Genomic DNA, 18,101 nt, shown 5'->3' with positions numbered 1-18,101 from the left:
ATGGCCATTATGCTGTTCTTGAAGGACAGGCCTTTGAGCAGGACGAGGGATAACTACCCGGGCTCCCCCCAGGATAATGCCATCTTCTATGCCTAATTCCAGGCATTTTGTCGCATACGACTTCAAGTCTTGTGCAGGACATGCCTGCATTCCTCCATTTAAGATCATGTAGTTTAGTTTTGCCAGCTTGGGGATGTTTCAAGTCCAAGCTTTTATTTGTTTTGCCAAAATTGGCAAAGTGCCCATAAAATTTAATGTCATCACTACTTCATTCATTTTTGATGGTGACGGAAAACTTGTGGGCAAAGGTAAGCAACTCAGGACGTCTACGTCAGCAACTTGTGTCCCTGGTCTATGCTCCATACCCATAAGCGCCTAATAATAGTGCCCATCACTGTATTCAGGCTGACGCTATAACAGGGATCGTTTTCTGCTTGGAAAAAAGGCTGTGGTCTGTTATGATTGTACCATGCATTTACATGTATACCATACATGTATTGATGGGATTTCTTCACTGTGAAGATCATTGCCAAACCCTCTTTTTCTATTTGTGCGTACCTTTTTCCGCATCGGCTAATGTCCTTGAGGCATTTGCAATCGAGCGCTCCATCCCATTGTTCCATCGGTGTGATAGTACTGTACCTATTCCGTAAGGAGAAGCGTCACATGTTATGACCAACGGTCTTTCTGGGTTGAAATGGGTCAATATATTGTCTGACTGCAGTTGGTGTTTTATCCTCACAAGAGTATCCTCCCGTGGTTCTTACCATGCCCTGTTCTGATGTTTTCAACAGCGTATGTAGGTTGGAAGTAAGGTTGCCAAGTTTGGAATGAATGGGTGGCACAGTGGTTAGCACTGCTGCCTCACAGCGCAAGGGACCCGGGTTCAATTCTGTCTGTGTGGAGTTTGCACATTCTCCCCGTGTCTGCGTGTTTCCTTCGGGTGCTTCGGTTTCCTCTCACAGTCTGAAAGACATGCTGGTTAGGTGCATTGATCCCAACAGGTGCTGCAGTGTGGTGATTAGGGGAATTTCACAGTAATTTCATTGCAGTGTTAATGTAAGCCTTATGTGTGCCACTTTAACTTCAGAACTTTCCATAATAATTTATGAGGCCAAGGAATGATTTTAATTCTGTTGTGTTCATTGGTATTGGAGCCTCTTTAATGGCTCTTACTTTTACCTCGACTGGCCGTAAACCATCTTTGTAGACCCTGTATCTTTTGTATGTTATTTGGAAAATGCATTTTTTTCTTTTTAGTCTAACCCTGGCTACCAAAACCCATCGTAAGACTTCTGCTAATTTTCATGGTGTTCCTTGACTGTGGCTCCTGTGACTAGAACATCATCTAGGTAAACTACCACTCTGGGTATTTCCTGCCGTATGCCTTCCATTATTCTTTTAAATATGGCACATGCTGATAATACCCTAAATGGTAGGCAAGTGTATTCATATAAAGCCTTGTGCATGTTTACTGTCATATACTTCCTTGATGACTCTTTTAGTTCTAACTGGAGGTATGCATGATTCATATCTAGCTTTGTGAATGTCTGGCCTATGGATGACTTTGCAAAGAGGTCGTCTATTCACAGCATTGGTATTTGTCCAAATTAGATACTTTATTCACCGTCATCTTATAATCACCATCAAGGCAGATTGTGTTGTCCAGCTTTACCGATGTGGCCCACTCGGAAAATTGCACAGGTCGAATTATCCCCAGCTCTTCTAATCACTTCAGTTAAGTCTCCACTTTCGCTTGTAGCACATGTGGAACTTGCCTTGAAAAATCTCAGTTGACCACATAAATGTTTGACTTGACCCTTTTATTTTTCTAAGGCCTGGCTTGAACACCTCTGGGTACTTTCCTATTGCCTCATACAAGTTTCCAGTGTCGATTTTAAAAATTTTCCTCCAATCCAATTGGATTTTTTGTAACCAGTCCCTTCCCAAAAGCCTGGGTCCTGACCCTTGTACCACTATCAACAGGAGTTGAACTGTTTGTTGCCCATGTGACTAGGGTTGTGATCCTTACTACTCATAATGGCTCTCCTGTATAAGTTGCTGATCTTACCTTAGTGTCCTTCAACTTCTGTAGAGATACCCAATCATAATCTAAATTTATGCTCCCCTACAATAGACACTGCTGCCCCATGTCCACCTTTATATTCAATTGGTGTCCATTCACTTGGGGCTATATCTATTGGGGCCGCAATTTAGTAATGCTAGTTTCTCCTGCAGATGATACAAAAATTGGGGGAGTAGTGGATAGTGAGGAGGATTGTCAGAGGATACAGCAGGATATAAATCAGCTGGAGACCTGGGCTCAAAGATGGCAGATGGAATTTGACCTGGACAAATATGAGGTTATGTGATTTAGAAGGTCTACTGCAGAAGGAAAGCATACAGTAAATGGTAGAGCCCTTAGAAATATTAGCATATAGAGGGATCTAGCATGCAGATCCACTATTCCCTGAAGGTGGCAACTCAGGTGGACAAGAAGGCATATGGCATGCTGGCCTTCATTGGTCACAGCATTGAGTATAGGAATTGGAAAATCATGTTGCAGCTGTAGAAGACTTTAATTAGGCCGCATTTGGAGTATTGTGTACAATTCTGGTCACCACACTACTGGAATGTTGATGCATTGGAAAGGGTGCAAAAGAGATTTACCAGCATGTTGCCTGGTTTGGAAGATATGGACTATGAAGCAAGGTTGAACAAACTTGGATTGTTTTCATTGGAACGTCAGAGGATGAGAGGGGAATCTGATAGATTAAGATTATACAGTATGAAGTCTCACAACACCAGGTTAAAGTCCAACAGGTTTATTTGGTAGCAAAAGCCACTAGCTTTCGGAGCGCTTGCTGCTCCTTCGTCAGGTGAGTGGGAGTTCTGTTCACAAACAGGGCATATAAAGACACAAACTCAATTTACAAAACAATGGTTGGAATGTGAGTCTTTACAGGTAATCAAGTCTCAAAAGGTACAGACAATGTGAGTGGAGGGAGCGTTAAGCACAGGCTAAAGAGATGTGTATTGTCTCCAGACAGGACAGTTAGTGACATTTTGCAAGCCCGGGCAAGTCGTGGGGGTTACAGATAGTGTGACATGAACGCAAGATCCCGTTTGAGGCTGTCCTCATGTGTGCGGAACATGGCTATCAGTCTCTGCTCAGCGACTCTGCGCTGTCGTGTGTCGTGAAGGCCGCCTTGGGGAATGCTTACCCGAAGATCAGAGGCCGAATGCCCGTGACCACTGAAGTGTTCCCCAACAGGAAGAGAACACTCTTGCCTGGTGATTGTTGAGCGGTGTTCATTCATCCGCTATTGTAGCATCTGCATGGTCTCCCCAATGTACCATGCCTCGGGACATCCTTTCCTGCAGCGTATCAGGTAGACAACGTCGGCCGAGTTGCAAGGGTATGTACCGTGTACCTGGTGGATGGTGTTCTCACGTGAGATGATGGCATCCGTGTCGATGATCTGGCACGTCTTGCAGAGGTTGCTGTGGCAGGGTTATGTGATGTCGTGGTCACTGTTCTCCTGAAGGCTGGGTAGTTTGCTGCGGGCAATGGTCTGTTTGATGTTGTGCGGTTGTTTGAAGGCAAGAAGTGGGGGTGTGGGGAACAGTGACCATGACACCACACAACCCTGCCACAGCAACCTCTGCAAGACGTGCCAGATCATCGACATGGATGCCATCATCTCACGTGAGAACACCATCCACCAAGTACATGGTACATACTCTTGCAACTCGGCCAACGTTGTCTACCTGATACGCTGCAGGAAAGGATGTCCCGAGGCATGGTACATTGGGGAGACCGTGCAGACGCTACAACAGCGATGAATGAACACCGCTTGACAAAAATCAGGCAAGAGTGTTCTCTTCCTGTTGGGGAACACTTCAGCGGTCAAGGACATTCGGCCTCTGATCTTCTGGTAAGCATTCTCCAAGGCGGCCTTCACGACAGCGCAGAGTCACTGAGCAGAGACTGATAGCCAAGTTCCGCACACATGAGGACAGCCTCAACCGGGATCTTGGGTTCATGTTACACTATCTGTAACCCCCACGACTTGCCTGGGCTTGCAAAATCTCACTAACTGTTCTGTCTGGAGATAATACACATCTCTTTGACCTGTGCTTAACACTCTCTCCACTCACATTGTCTGTACCTTTGAGACTTGATTACCTGTAAAGACTCGCATTCCAACTATTATTTTGTAAATTGAGTTTGTGTCTTTATATGCCCTGTTTGTGAACAGAACTCCCACTCACCTGATGAAGGGGCAGCGCTCCGAAAGCTTGTGGCTTGTGCTACCAAATAAACCTGTTGGACTTTAACCTGGTGTTGTGAGACTTCTTTCTGTGTTTACCCCAGTCCAACGCCGACATCTCCACATCAAGATTAAGATTATGACAGGCTTGGATAGAGTGGATAATCAGAGCCTTTTTCCCAGGGTCAAAGGGTCAATTACTCAGGGGCATAGGTTGAAAGTGAGAGGGGGAAAGTTTAAAAGAGATGTAAGGGGCAAGTTTTTCAGAGGATGGTGCATACCTCAAACGTGCTTCCGGAGGAGGTGGTGGAAGCAGATTCTATAACAAACGTTCAAGAGGCATCTGGATAGATACATGAATAGATCGGGAATAAAGGGATATAGTCCATGTAGAGGCAAGAAAATATTAGATGAGAGGCATCTGTGTTGGCACAGACTTGGTGGGCCGTAGGGCCTGTTTCTGTGCTGTACTGTTCTTTATTCCTTGTTCTCCTCTTCAGCCTAACTTATCTGGTACATTCTGTTTTGGGGTGGCTTTGTCCTTTGATGTGGGCATTGTACACGCTGCTTGTTTTGGTAACCTTGCTTGGGATGGGCTCCCTGGCTGCAAACACTGCGCTGGTGTGTTGGCTGCTCCCTCAACTGTGGAACCCTCTCTTGGCCAGTGTTGGGATTTCCTGGCTTCTTTGCTTGCTCATTTTTCCTCATCCAAAGCCGGGGTTCACGAGTATGTTCAACTGGGGACCTGGAGCTGCGGTAGGGGACTCATACAGAATAGCTTATGGATTTTACTGTCTAACGATCCTTGCAGCTCTTGGGCCCCTTCTCATGAGCTAAGGCCAGCTCTATGGCTTTTTTTTAGATCTAGGTTAGGCTCTGTCAAAAGTCTTCTTTGAGTTGCTAGATCATTTATGTCACACACTAAATGGTCTCTCAGCATTAGGGTAATGTTGTGCCATAATCACAATGCTCTGCCAGTTTTCTCAGTCGCTTCAGGAATTCCGTCACTGGCTCCCCTGCAAATCTGGTAGCTGTATTGGAACCTGTACTGTTGCAAGATCATGGAAGGTTTAGGATTGTAATGATTTGCCACCATTTCTACTAACTCATCGATGCTCTTGGACTCCGGTATTTCCAGATAAGTCGGACTTTTTATAATACTGAATGTTGCAGCCCTACACACAGTCATCAGGATGACCTTTTGTTGATTATCTCCTATTTCTTTTGCTCAAAAGAAGCATCTCATTCACTCAGCATATTGTGCCAGTCTTCAATACTCACATCGTATGGCTCCAACTTCCCAAAAAATGGCATTGCAATGATGCAGGCTTATCAGGATCTGATGAGCAGGGTTACCAAAACATTCCTTTTACCTCTGCACCAATATAATAACTCCAGGAGATGGCTGTGAAGGAACCGTGCTTTCAATGCACTCAATGACAATAAACAATAACCACAAGCCTGTGGTGAACACAACAGGTCCCAACCGGGACTAAAAGGATAGTGGACCCACTCAGGATCTTGCTTTATACAGGGTTCACTATACGAGCTCCACCTGGTTGGCTAATTACCAATCCCCAAGGAGCTTGTATTCAATGAGCCCAACTGGGAGGTCAAATAGTGATTCCCCAAGCAGATCGTGTTAGGAAAGAACTGCCCTTCCTCTGGAATTGGCTCAGCAGAATGTTGACAAGTACATTTTCGAAGGGATTTCAAAGTAGTTCTGTCACGGGCTATGAGACTCATTCATCTTTTTGGGCCTCCCTATCATTTGGAGGTTGTGTGCCTTGACTCGGTGTAAATCCTCCCCGCTAGCATAGGCAAATTGGGAAGGCAAGTGCCATTCACAATCAATGGGTGCCCCTAACTGAGATAAACTTTATAAACAGGGAATCCAGTCATGGACTGTCACTTCTTTGAAAGCATTGGATATTTCTACAATTGGTTATGTCAACTTGCTCAGAGGAAGAAGCCAGGAATGTTATGGAATGGAATATTATGTTCAATTCTGGTTGCCACATTACAGGAAAGATGTGGAGGCTTTGGAGAGGGTGCAGAAGAGGTTTACCAGGACACTGCCTGGATTAGAGTGTTTGAGCTTTAAAGGAGAGGCCGGACAAACTAGGGTTCTTTTCTCTGGAGTGGCAGAGGCTGAGGGGAGACCTGATGAAAGTCTATAAAATTAAGAGAGGCAGAGATAGGGTTGACAGTCATAATCTTTTTCCCAGAGTTGAAATGTCTAATACTAGGGGGCATGCACTTAAGGTGAGAGAGGGAAAGTTCAAAGGAGATGTGAGGGGCAAGCTTTTTTTATACAGAGAGTGGTCGATGTCTGGAACTCATTGCCAGGGGTGGTATTGCAGGAAGATACGATAGGAACGTTTAAGGGGCTTTTATATAAGCACATGAATCTGCAAGGAATTTCAAAGGATATGGACCAAGGGCAGGCAGAAGAGATTAATTCAATGTGGTGTCATGCTCAGCAAAACATTGCGGGCCGAAGGGCATGTTCCTGTCCTGTACTATCCAATGTACTCTATTTGCTTGCAGCAACTCATTTGATCGGCAGTCATTCGCCACTTTAAACATTTTGCCTGCAGCATATTGTGGCATTTTGTAAAATATACAAGATGCAATACAACAACTCGCCAAAGTTCCTTCAAGAGTACCTTCTAAACCCATGACCTGTACCATTGAGAACAATGGCAGCAGACTATAGAAACACCATCACCTACAATTTCTCCTCCAAGTCACACACCATCCTGATTTTTAAAAATTTGATTTGTCACATGTATTGGTATACAGTGGAAAGTATTGATTCTTGTGCGCCATACAGACAAAGCATACCATGCATAGAGTACCTCAGAGAGAAGCAAAGGAGAGGGTGCAGAATGTAGTGTTACGGTCATAACTAGGGCGTAGAGAAAGACCAACAAGGTAGGTCCATTCAAAAGTCTGATGGCAGCAGGGAAGAAGCTGTTCTTGGTACCTGTCCTCAGACCTTTGTATCTTTTTCCCCAAGGGAAGAAGGTGGAAGGTAGAAGCGGGGGAAGGGGGTCCTGAACTTGGAAATATACTGCCATTTCTTCATTATTGTTGGGTCAAAATCCAGGAACTCCTTCCCTAACAGCACTGTGGGTGTACCTACACTACTGTGACTCAAGAAGGTGGCTCACCTTCTCAAGGGCAGTTAGGGATAGGAAATAAAGGCTGCCCTTGCCTGCGGCACCCGTGAAAGAATAAAAAACGTATTCTCAGGAAATGTGACTGAAATACTTACGCTTGGATAGTAACTATCAAAGATATAGCTGCATTGCTCAGTAAATAAAATCCGGACTCGATCAGAGAAACAAACGGCTAATTTCTATATTAGGAGATATCACGTGACACAGTAACCAATGAGCCGCAGGGAAGCGCTCGAGCTCCGGATTCAAATGTGCGGCGATGGGCAGCTGGAGCTGGGACTGCAGGAGCGGCTGTGACAGAGAGCGCGAGCGGGGCACAGGGATTCGGCAGCATCATCGGGGACAGTGGGATAGCAATTGGGACTGGAATGTGCCGGCGCTCTGATGACTGAGCAGCCGGATAGTTAATTTCACATTGGAAAATAATGGAAAGCCGCATTATCACCCCAGGCCCCTACAGGGCGACAAAACTTGTAAGTTAATTTCGTACTTTGGATCGTAGTTTGGAGCAATAGATGATTGAGGCGCCGGGTGCCGAAAACTAAGAGCTCGTGCTCTGGAGGAGATGGGGGGCGGGGGGAGATGTTTGGGGGGGGGGGCGGGCAAGGGGGAGTTGGTTGGGGGGGTGGGCAAGGGGGAGATGGTTGGGGGGGTGGGCAAGGGGGAGATGGTTGGGGGGTGGGCAAGGGGGAGATGGTTGGGGGGTGGGCAAGGGGGAGTTGGTTGGGGGGGCGGGCAGGCAAGGGGGAGTTGGTTGGGGGTGCGGGCAAGGGGGAGTTGGTTGGGGGTGCGGGCAAGGGGGAGATGGAGGGGGGCGGGCAAGGGGGAGATGGAGGGGGGCGGGCAAGGGGGAGATGGAGGGGGGGCGGGCAAGGGGGAGATGGAGGGGGGGCGGGCAAGGGGGAGATGGAGGGGGGGCGGGCAAGGGGGAGATGGAGGGGGGGCGGGCAAGGGGGAGATGGAGGGGGGGCGGGCAAGGGGGAGATGGAGGGGGGGGGCGGGCAAGGGGGAGATGGAGGGGGGGGGCGGGCAAGGGGGAGATGGAGGGGGGGGGCGGGCAAGGGGGAGATGGAGGGGGGGGGCGGGCAAGGGGGAGATGGAGGGGGGGGGCGGGCGGGCAAGGGGGAGATGGAGGGGGGGGGCGGGCAAGGGGGAGATGGAGGGGGGGGGCGGGCAAGGGGGAGATGGAGGGGGGGGGCGGGCAAGGGGGAGATGGAGGGGGGGGGCGGGCAAGGGGGAGATGGAGGGGGGGGGCGGGCAAGGGGGAGATGGAGGGGGGGGGGCGGGCAAGGGGGAGATGGAGGGGGGGGGGCGGGCAAGGGGGAGATGGAGGGGGGGGGCGGGCAAGGGGGAGATGGAGGGGGGGGCGGGCAAGGGGGAGATGGAGGGGGGGGCGGGCAAGGGGGAGATGGAGGGGGGGGCGGGCAAGGGGGAGATGGAGGGGGGGCGGGCAAGGGGGAGATGGAGGGGGGGCGGGCAAGGGGGAGATGGAGGGGGGGCGGGCAAGGGGGAGATGGGGGGCGGGCAAGGGGGAGATGGGGGGGCGGGCAAGGGGGAGATGGGGGGGCGGGCAAGGGGGAGATGGGGGGGCGGGCAAGGGGGAGATGGGGGGGCGGGCAAGGGGGAGATGGGGGGGCGGGCAAGGGGGAGATGGGGGGGCGGGCAAGGGGGAGATGGGGGGGGGCGGGCAAGGGGGAGATGGGGGGGGCGGGCAAGGGGGAGATGGGGGGGGCGGGCAAGGGGGAGATGGGGGGGGCGGGCAAGGGGGAGATGGGGGGGGCGGGCAAGGGGGAGATGGGGGGGGCGGGCAAGGGGGAGATGGGGGGGGCGGGCAAGGGAGAGATGGGGGGGCGGGCAAGGGGGAGATGGGGGGGCGGGCAAGGGGGAGATGGGGGGGCGGGCAAGGGGGAGATGGGGGGGCGGGCAAGGGGGAGATGGGGGGGGCGGGCAAGGGGGAGATGGGGGGGGCGGGCAAGGGGGAGATGGGGGGGCGGGCAAGGGGGAGATGGAGGGGGGGTGTGGGCAAGGGGGAGATGGAGGGGGGTGTGGGCAAAGGGGAGATGGAGGGGGGTGTGGGCAAGGGGGAGATGGGGGGGGCGGGCAAGGGGGAGATGGAGGGGGGGTGTGGGCAAGGGGGAGATGGAGGGGGGGTGTGGGCAAGGGGGAGATGGAGGGGGGTGTGGGCAAGGGGGAGATGGAGGGGGGTGTGGGCAAGGGGGAGATGGAGGGGGGTGTGGGCAAGGGGGAGATGGAGGGGGGTGTGGGCAAAGGGGAGATGGAGGGGGGTGTGGGCAAGGGGGAGATGGGGGGGGCGGGCAAGGGGGAGATGGAGGGGGGGTGTGGGCAAGGGGGAGATGGAGGGGGGGTGTGGGCAAGGGGGAGATGGAGGGGGGTGTGGGCAAGGGGGAGATGGAGGGGGGTGTGGGCAAGGGGGAGATGGAGGGGGGTGTGGGCAAGGGGGAGATGGAGGGGGGGTGTGGGCAAGGGGGAGATGGAGGGGGGGTGTGGGCAGGGGGGAGATGGAAGGGGGAGATGGAGGGGGGGTGTGGGCAAGGGGGAGATGGAGGGGGGTGTGGGCAAGGGGGAGATGGAGGGGGGTGTGGGCAAGGGGGAGATGGAGGGGGGGTGCGGGCAAGGGGGAGATGGAGGGGTGGTGCGGGCAAGGGGGAGATGGGGGTGTGGGCAAGGGGGAGATGGGGGTGTGGGCAAGGGGGAGATGGGGGTGTGGGCAAGGGGGAGATGGAGGAGGGATGTGGGCAAGGGGGAGATGGAGGAGGGATGTGGGCAAGGGGGAGATGGGGGGGGTGTGGGCAAGGGGGAGATGGAGGGAGGGGGCGGGCAAGGGGGAGATGGAGGGAGGGGGCGGGCAATGGGGCGATGGAGGGAGGGAGGGGGGGCGGGCAAGGGGGAGATGTTGGGGGCCAGGCAAAGGGGAGATGTTGGGGAGAGGCGGGCAAGGGGGAGATGGAGGGGGGGGCAGGCAAGGGGGTGATGGACGGGGGGCAGGCAAGGGGGTGATGGAGGGGGGGGCAAGGGGGAGATGGAGGGGGGGCAAGGGGGAGATGGAGGGGAGGGGCAAGGGGGAGATGGAGGGGAGGGGCAAGGGGGAGATGGAGGGGAGGGGCAAGGGGGAGATGGAGGGGGGGGCAAGGGGGAGATGGAGGGGGGGGCAAGGGGGAGATGGAGGGGGGGGCAAGGGGGAGATGGAGGGGGGGGCAAGGGGGAGATGGAGGGGGGGGCAAGGGGGAGATGGAGGGGGGGGCAAGGGGGAGATGGAGGGGGGGGCAAGGGGGAGATGGAGGGGGGGGCAAGGGGGAGATGGAGGGGGGGGCAAGGGGGAGATGGAGGGGGGGGCAAGGGGGAGATGGAGGGGGGGGCAAGGGGGAGATGGAGGGGGGGGCAAGGGGGAGATGGAGGGGGGGGGCAAGGGGGAGATGGAGGGGGGGGGCAAGGGGGAGATGGGGGGGGGGGCAAGGGGGAGATGGAGGGGGGGGGCAAGGGGGAGATGGAGGGGGGGGGCAAGGGGGAGATGGAGGGGGGGGCAAGGGGGAGATGGAGGGGGGGGCAAGGGGGAGATGGAGGGGGGGGCAAGGGGGAGATGGAGGGGGGGGCAAGGGGGAGATGGAGGGGGGGGCAAGGGGGAGATGGAGGGGGGGCAAGGGGGAGATGGAGGGGGGGCAAGGGGGAGATGGAGGGGGGGCGGGCAAGGGGGAGATGGAGGGAGGGCGGCAAGGGGGAGATAGAGGGGGGCGGGCAAGGGGGAGATGGAGGGAGGGGCAAGGGGAAGATGGAGTGGGGCGGGTGTGGGGGTGGGCGAGGAGGGGGCGGGTGTGGGGGTGGGCGAGGAGGGGGGCGGGTGTGGGGGTGGGCGAGGAGGGGGGCGGGTGTGGGGGTGGGCGAGGAGGGGGGCGGGTGTGGGGGTGGGCGAGGAGGGGGGCGGGTGTGGGGGTGGGCGAGGAGGGGGGGCGGGTGTGGGGGTGGGCGAGGGGGGGGGCGGGTGTGGGGGTGGGCGAGGGGGGGCGGGTGTGGGGGTGGGCGAGGAGGGGGGCGGGTGTGGGGGTGGGCGAGGAGGGGGGCGGGTGTGGGGGTGGGCGAGGAGGGGGGGCGGGTGTGGGGGTGGGCGAGGAGGGGGTGGCGGGTGTGGGGGTGGCGGGTGTGGGGGGGCGAGTAGGAGGGAGGTGGCGGGTGTGGGGGTGGGCGAGGAGGAGGGAGGTGGCGCGTGGGCGAGGAGGAGGGGTGTGGCGGGTGTGGGGAGGCTGAGGAGGAGGGAGGTGGTGGGTGTGGGGGGGGCAAAGAGGAGGGGTTTGGTGGGTGGGGGGGGGCAAGGAGTCGGGAAGTGGTGTGTGGGGGGGGGGCAAGGAAGAGGGAGATGATGGAGGAGGGAGCGTGCTGAGGGAGAGAGGACAGGTGGCTAAAAGTGAGGGGGGGGGATTGGTGGGAGAGGCAAGGAACGGGGGGTGAAAGAGGAGTGGGTTGGGGGCGAGTCGGCTTATTTTAACACAGCAATAAAAAGGTATTGTGAAAATCCCCTAGTTGTCACACTCTGGCTCCTGTTCGGGTACAGAGGGAGAATTTAGCATGGCCAATGCACCTAACCAGCATGTTTTTCGGACTCTGGAGCACCCGGAGGAAACCCATGCAGACACGGGGAGAACATGCAGACTCTGCACAGATGGTGACCCATGCCAGGAATCGAACCTGGTCCTTGGCGCTGAGAGGCATCAGTGCTAACCACTGTGCCGCCCCATGGTGATCTTGGCCATCTCATATAGTTGGCGGGAGCCCAATGCCATCCAGGACAAAGCAGCCTACTTGATTGGCATCCCATCCAAACACATTCATTCCCTCCACTACCGACTGCAGTGGCAGCAGTGTTTACCATCGACAAGATGCATTACAACAACATAACCACTACCATCTCGAAAAACAAGGGAAACAGACATATGGGATCACCGCTACCTGTAATTTCCCCCTCCAAGCCACATACTGTCTTCAAACTATACTGCAATCCTTTGTTGTCGCTGTGTCAAAATCCTGGAAGTCCCTCCCAAACAGCACTGTTGGTGGGCCTACTCTACGTGGACTGTACCAAGGCAATTCACCGCCCCTACTCAAGGGAAATTAGGGATGAACAATAAAAATACTGGCCTAGCCAGTGATGTCCACATCCCATGAAAGAATTTTTAAAAATTACTGAGTACTCTGACCTCTTGTTGGCTTGAAGTTATGACATCGTTGCTTTAAAAGGGGCCAATACACTCGCGTTTCATGGAGTGACCTGACAGTGAGCGGGTGATCTGATTTGACGGGTCTCTAATCAAATACAAATGAAATGGAAGAATAGTTATGCAATTGGTTCTTGTGAACTTTATGTACTACTTCCTTTCCTTTTTATTTGATATTGTACTTGTCCTGAATGCTTCGGACTATATTCTAAAATTACTTCTGTACGGTTGTCATATATTCCAGGACTATACTGAAAAAACTTTCTTTGAACTTTTTTCTCCAGTGGAATGAATTGACCAAGCTTTTTAGGGCAGGAATGCCTCTGAGAAAACATAGACTGCACTTGAAAAAATACAGTAACTGTTACACCGCTTCTGAAGCAGTGGACTGGCTACATGAACTGCTAAGAAATAACAGTAATTTTGGGCCAGAAGTGACTAGACAACAGACTCTACAATTATTAAGGAAGTTTTTGAAGAATCATGTAATTGAAGATATAAAAGGAAGATGGGGAGGAGAGAACTTGAATGATAACAGTCAACTATACAGGTGAGGAAGGGAGGGAAGGAATTTGTATTTATTTTTTGCTATATTGTATTTCTTGGTAAACCCTAAAATGCTTTACAGACAATTACTTTGTAGTATAGCTAAATTGGTATATAGGTAAGTGTAACAATTATTTTGCATACAGCAAAATCCTACAAGTAGTATTGAGATGAATGTCTTGTTAATCTGGTGATAGCTGACACATTTTGTGGTTTAACTTTGTTACGACCACCCCAGGTGAGGTTCCAAGTTGTTGATCTGGGTGAGACCCCCTCAATTTGTCACTGTCCAGCTGGAATTGCCCCAGGTTGTTACCATCCCAGGTGAGGAGGGATGATCTGGCTCCCTGTCTTATTCAACCCTCTGTTGGTCACAACACTCTCTAATCTAGAAAGGTTCCTTTTTTGTGGATACATTTTTCTCAGGTCCTATTGTTTTAAAATGAGCCAGTTTAACCAGGCTTTAAGTTAGTGAGTTTATCAATTACTAAAGACAAGAAAATGCTGAAACATATGCATATATGTACAGATTAGAAGTCGTTCGGAGTAAGTAATTATTTTTAAAAGGGTATACAGAATTGTCTTTGACTCATAAGGAGTAGAGGATTGAGTGTTGCATTTTGAGATTCCAGTTGAGTTGACTTCAGCAGTTGAATAATCAGTTTTTGATTCTGGTGTTTGGCAGAGAAGTTTCCCAGTTCTCTTTTCACCTGTGATCCTGACTGACCGCCACAGTTGAGAGAAAGAAATCAAGAATATCTCTGCAAATGAATGTTTTCAGGGGTACTGTTAGTGTGCTTGCTGACTTTTACTTCTGTGTCAAACTTCCAAGATTTGTTCTCACTGAACACAGGAACTGACAGACAACCTGAGGTAGCTTTCAACTGGTTTTTAACCCATTCTTTGCATACTCCAAGTAGGAAGGCGAATCCACAAAATCCATCTGGACATTACACAGGGAATCTCTTCATAAGATTAAGGCTATTATATCCCTTTGTCTCCACAGGAGATGGAATTAGCTTTCAGATGCTTTTTAGGAGCACCTTGTCGGGTAACAGGATTGGGTTCCATTGTCTTGAATCTCACTGGAGCAATTCAGCCAGTGGCTTGTGTGTCCATTTTTTAAAGAAGACTCTGGTTTTATTTAAAGTTCAATATTTCCAGGTGTAGTTTTCCTCCATTATTATGAAAATTTATATGTTTGGCTAAAGTAGGGATAAATATACTTGGTGTAGTGCCATGCTAGAATAGTTTGATTTTCAATGTTGATTAAAAGCAGCGACCTCAAGCCCTTTATCTTCTACTGGCAATGTGATGTACGATCACAAAGGTTAGCAGCTCTACCAAGAGAATTTGTTTTATTTTTACAGCCACATATGGTTCTTACTCTTTACTGCTCCCACCGTGCTGCCTGCAGAAATTCTGCAATTAAATTTTGGAAACACCAAAGACATTACTTTTGGTCCCGTTACAAATTCCATCCCTTTCCTTGGCCACTTGCTGATGTTGATAAAAAATGTTTGTGTCCTTGGCATCTTATTTGCCCTGAGCTGAGCTATCCTCTCCATCACCAAGACTGCCTACTTCTATTCCATAACATCGCCAAGATTTGCCGTGCCCCTCACCTGTTGCTGAAACCATCCATCTATGTCTTTGTTACTACTAGATTTGACTACTTCAATGCACTTCTGGCCAGCCTTATATTTTGCATCCTCCTAAACTCAGTAACTGTAAAAGTGTTAATGTAAGCCTACTTGTGATACGAATAAACTCTAAACTTTAACTTTAGAACATGGATAGAGGGCATTGAGACCATCATTTCTGAGCCAACTTGTTTCAGCCATTCGAAACTAATCTCACTACCCCTGCTCTTGCACTGTAGCTCCGTCTGCTTTGAATTTGCACTCTCGCTCGATCTGCTGTTGGAGCTCATCCAAAACTCTGCCCATATTATGATTCACACCAAGTTCTATTTACCCATAATCCCGTTGCCCATTTCAGCAACACCTTAAAATTCTATCCTTGTTTCAAATCCTTCCATAATCTTCCCAGTGTCTATAACCTTTTACAGCTCTCCACATCTTTGAAATATTTGCACTCTAACAAATCTGGACTCTTGTATACTCTGATTTTCTTCATTCCACCATTGGGAGTTGTACTTTAGCTGTCAAGGCCACAGGTTTTAAATGCACAGATTTAACACTTATGGGGTTGTAGGAGGAACCAGCTGAACATAGAGCCTGAATCTCTCTAGCTTGTTGCAAGATGTCACCGTATTGGTGCTGTTTTTGTTGAGACACCATTCTTCCCAGAGTTTTGAGGATATTTTTGCGATGCTAGTGAAAGCTGGTAGAGTGGGGCTGATAAGGTGGTCCACTGGGTCTTTTGTTCCACTTCATTAGTCAGCAGACAAAGATTTGATAACTACTGATTTGAGAGGAGAGGGTTGTTGTTAAAGGAAGCTGGTTGGAGGTCACCTCTGAGAGCAAACTATGAACAATGATCTGTTGAATGGAGAAAGGAATTTGGAAGCAGTAGATGGAATGAAATGGGAACAAAGAGTAGCAATGAACAAACAGGAATCTGACCCTGTAATGTACAAGTAATGGGGAGGGTAATACACAATCCTCTTTTCCAGAGAAGCTTGTTTCAGAAACACAGGAGCATGTTTTATTTTTGCTCTTTTGAATCTAATGTAAACAATACTTCAAGATTTCAGTATATAGCATTAATGGTTGACTACTTCAAATCACTGGATATCATGCTAAGTATATACCCCAGTCTTCCAGTCATTGCTCATCAAATTTATGGTGGCAGTTTCTCGTTTCTTGTGAAAGATGGTCAAGAAGGACTAGAGCTCTCCTCATACCCAGGCTATACACTTACCCCGGTGTATACAACCGCACAGAACAACCATGTAGCTTAAATCAAGCTTTTCTTTGTGTATCACATGTCACTACAAGTATACATTCAAACTGCTATTGGCTTTCCTGTGTACAAAAGTACTATCCCAGGGTCTTCAGTGGCTGATTGTGGCCATTTTACATTTCTTCAGTTAGTCTTCCTCTGTTTCACCACCCTTTATCTGCACACAAGACTACCAATTGCCATTACAAGCATGAAGGATAAAGATCTTGAAATCTTTGTCAGTTCTTGGTGGAAGTGGGCCAGTACTTTTGGGAGATCTGAGACTACATCATTAAAGAGAAAATGCTGCTTTCTTCAGACCTCTACTGTTTTCAGCCCACCAATAAGAGGTATTCATTTTCAAATGAAATATTTCATTTTCTTCCCCTATTGAGGTTTCTCTTCAATGTTGTGTTTTTGATTTGTATTAACTTTTTTTGCTAAATCTCTGCTTTCCTCTGTACAATTGATTACTTTTAAAAATTGTATTTTTGCTGGTTTAAAGATTCACTTGGACTAACTGATAACATTTTGTTAGTTTCCATTTGTTTCCCAAAATATCTTAAATATGTTACACCTGTAACATACCATTTTAGAATTCTGAAATCTCTTATGCTTTTTAATATATTATTGATGAAAACAATTCACATGGTGTTTGTCATTGATGTAAATTGTTGGGCACAAATTTTAATTCCCTTTCATTGATCCTTTGTTTTTAAAGCAAAAAAGATTGAATGTGTTTGTTTTTGTGCTTAACATTAAAACAGCTTGTTTTGGCTACATGACTTTTAAACAGTAGTATTAATGTACTTTTGAACAGATTTCCTACTACCTCACCATTGAAAGTTGTTCCTAGTCATCCTCCATTTTACAAAACAAATGCTACAAGAGCAAGTACCAAGTCAAAAGGTGGTTTTTGTGAATGCTCCAAAAAAATGTCCAAGGAGAAAGAAATTCTACAATTACAGGTATTTTATTGGCTCTTTTGATCTGGAGATTAATTAATAAATTCAGATTTTTGAGAAACAAAACTGGTTGTTTTGTTGCAATGTGATTTTAAACTACATATTCTTGCCACTGGATGTTGCTCATGTTCTTTCTAATGTGGTGCTCCAGCGTATTTACCAATTCAATAATGAAAAGGATACAACCATCCATAATCTTTACCTATTGTACTTGTTTTGGAATTAAGATTTCTAGGTCTACACATGCCATCCCTGAATTACCAATGTAATTCATATTCTATAATTGAACAGTTTATTCTAGGAAGGTGTACTTGATTGTACATTAGGTGTTTTGATATCTGTAAATGATCAAAAATGCTTAATGAATCTCCTATTTGACCAAGTAAGTGCCAAAACAGTAAGGGCGTTGTTGCAGTCTCCATGTTAAAAAACTTATTAAAATTTGGACCTGGTCATTTTTTTCTTCCTACATAACAATAGTGACAATTTTAAAATTGTTTCCTTGGTTATAAAGTAATTAGGGATGCCCTGAGTTTGTGAAAGATGTCATGCCATATAAATGCAAGTCTTCATTTCAAGAGGGAGTGGTTGTTTCAGTTGTGAGGTGTACGTACTTTGTCAAGCCTGTTTCATCAACAATCCATGCATGACTCTTTAATGGAGTTCTCCAGCCTTCCCATCTGTGGATGTTTCTATTTTTTAAGAAAAGTATCACCCCCACCTGATTATTGGAATAGTGGTGATAGTTTTATTCCAGATAGCCAGACGATGAAGGATAGAACTGGAGGCTAAGCTTTTACACACTAAGTTTTATTCACAAGCGCATTACAAACATGCACTTTCAAACAACAACCACTGTTTCAGTCTGCTCCGATTTGCCAGAGTACAAGTGATTGCCAGTTAATGCCCACCACCTGAATATACAATAAACATTTAATTACCAATAACAATAGCAGGAGTGAGAGCAAAACTTCCCTGGCTGATTGAAAATGAATTGAC

General features: G+C 49.4%; 1 protein-coding gene across 2 annotated transcripts in view; it reads left to right on the top strand.

The window, feature by feature from the left end:
* Positions 1 to 7,700: 7,700 nt before the first annotated feature.
* Positions 7,701 to 18,101, top strand: part of LOC144497926 (DEP domain-containing protein 1B-like) — a 43,614-nt gene continuing 33,213 nt past the window's right edge. Inside the window, exons 1-3 of one of the 2 annotated variants that reach the window (XM_078219379.1) lie at positions 7,701 to 7,932; positions 12,969 to 13,234; positions 16,958 to 17,105. In XM_078219379.1, coding sequence (XP_078075505.1) covers positions 7,885 to 7,932; positions 12,969 to 13,234; positions 16,958 to 17,105 — 462 coding nt within the window. In that variant the 5' untranslated portion in view covers positions 7,701 to 7,884. The remainder of the gene's footprint in view (positions 7,933 to 12,968; positions 13,235 to 16,957; positions 17,106 to 18,101) is intronic. The other variant, XM_078219381.1, reaches the window with a different exon arrangement.

The sequence above is a fragment of the Mustelus asterias genome, chromosome 8, assembly GCF_964213995.1.
Source record: "Mustelus asterias chromosome 8, sMusAst1.hap1.1, whole genome shotgun sequence".
NCBI lineage: Eukaryota > Metazoa > Chordata > Chondrichthyes > Carcharhiniformes > Triakidae > Mustelus > Mustelus asterias.
This window is presented reverse-complemented; position numbering and strand designations above follow the sequence as displayed.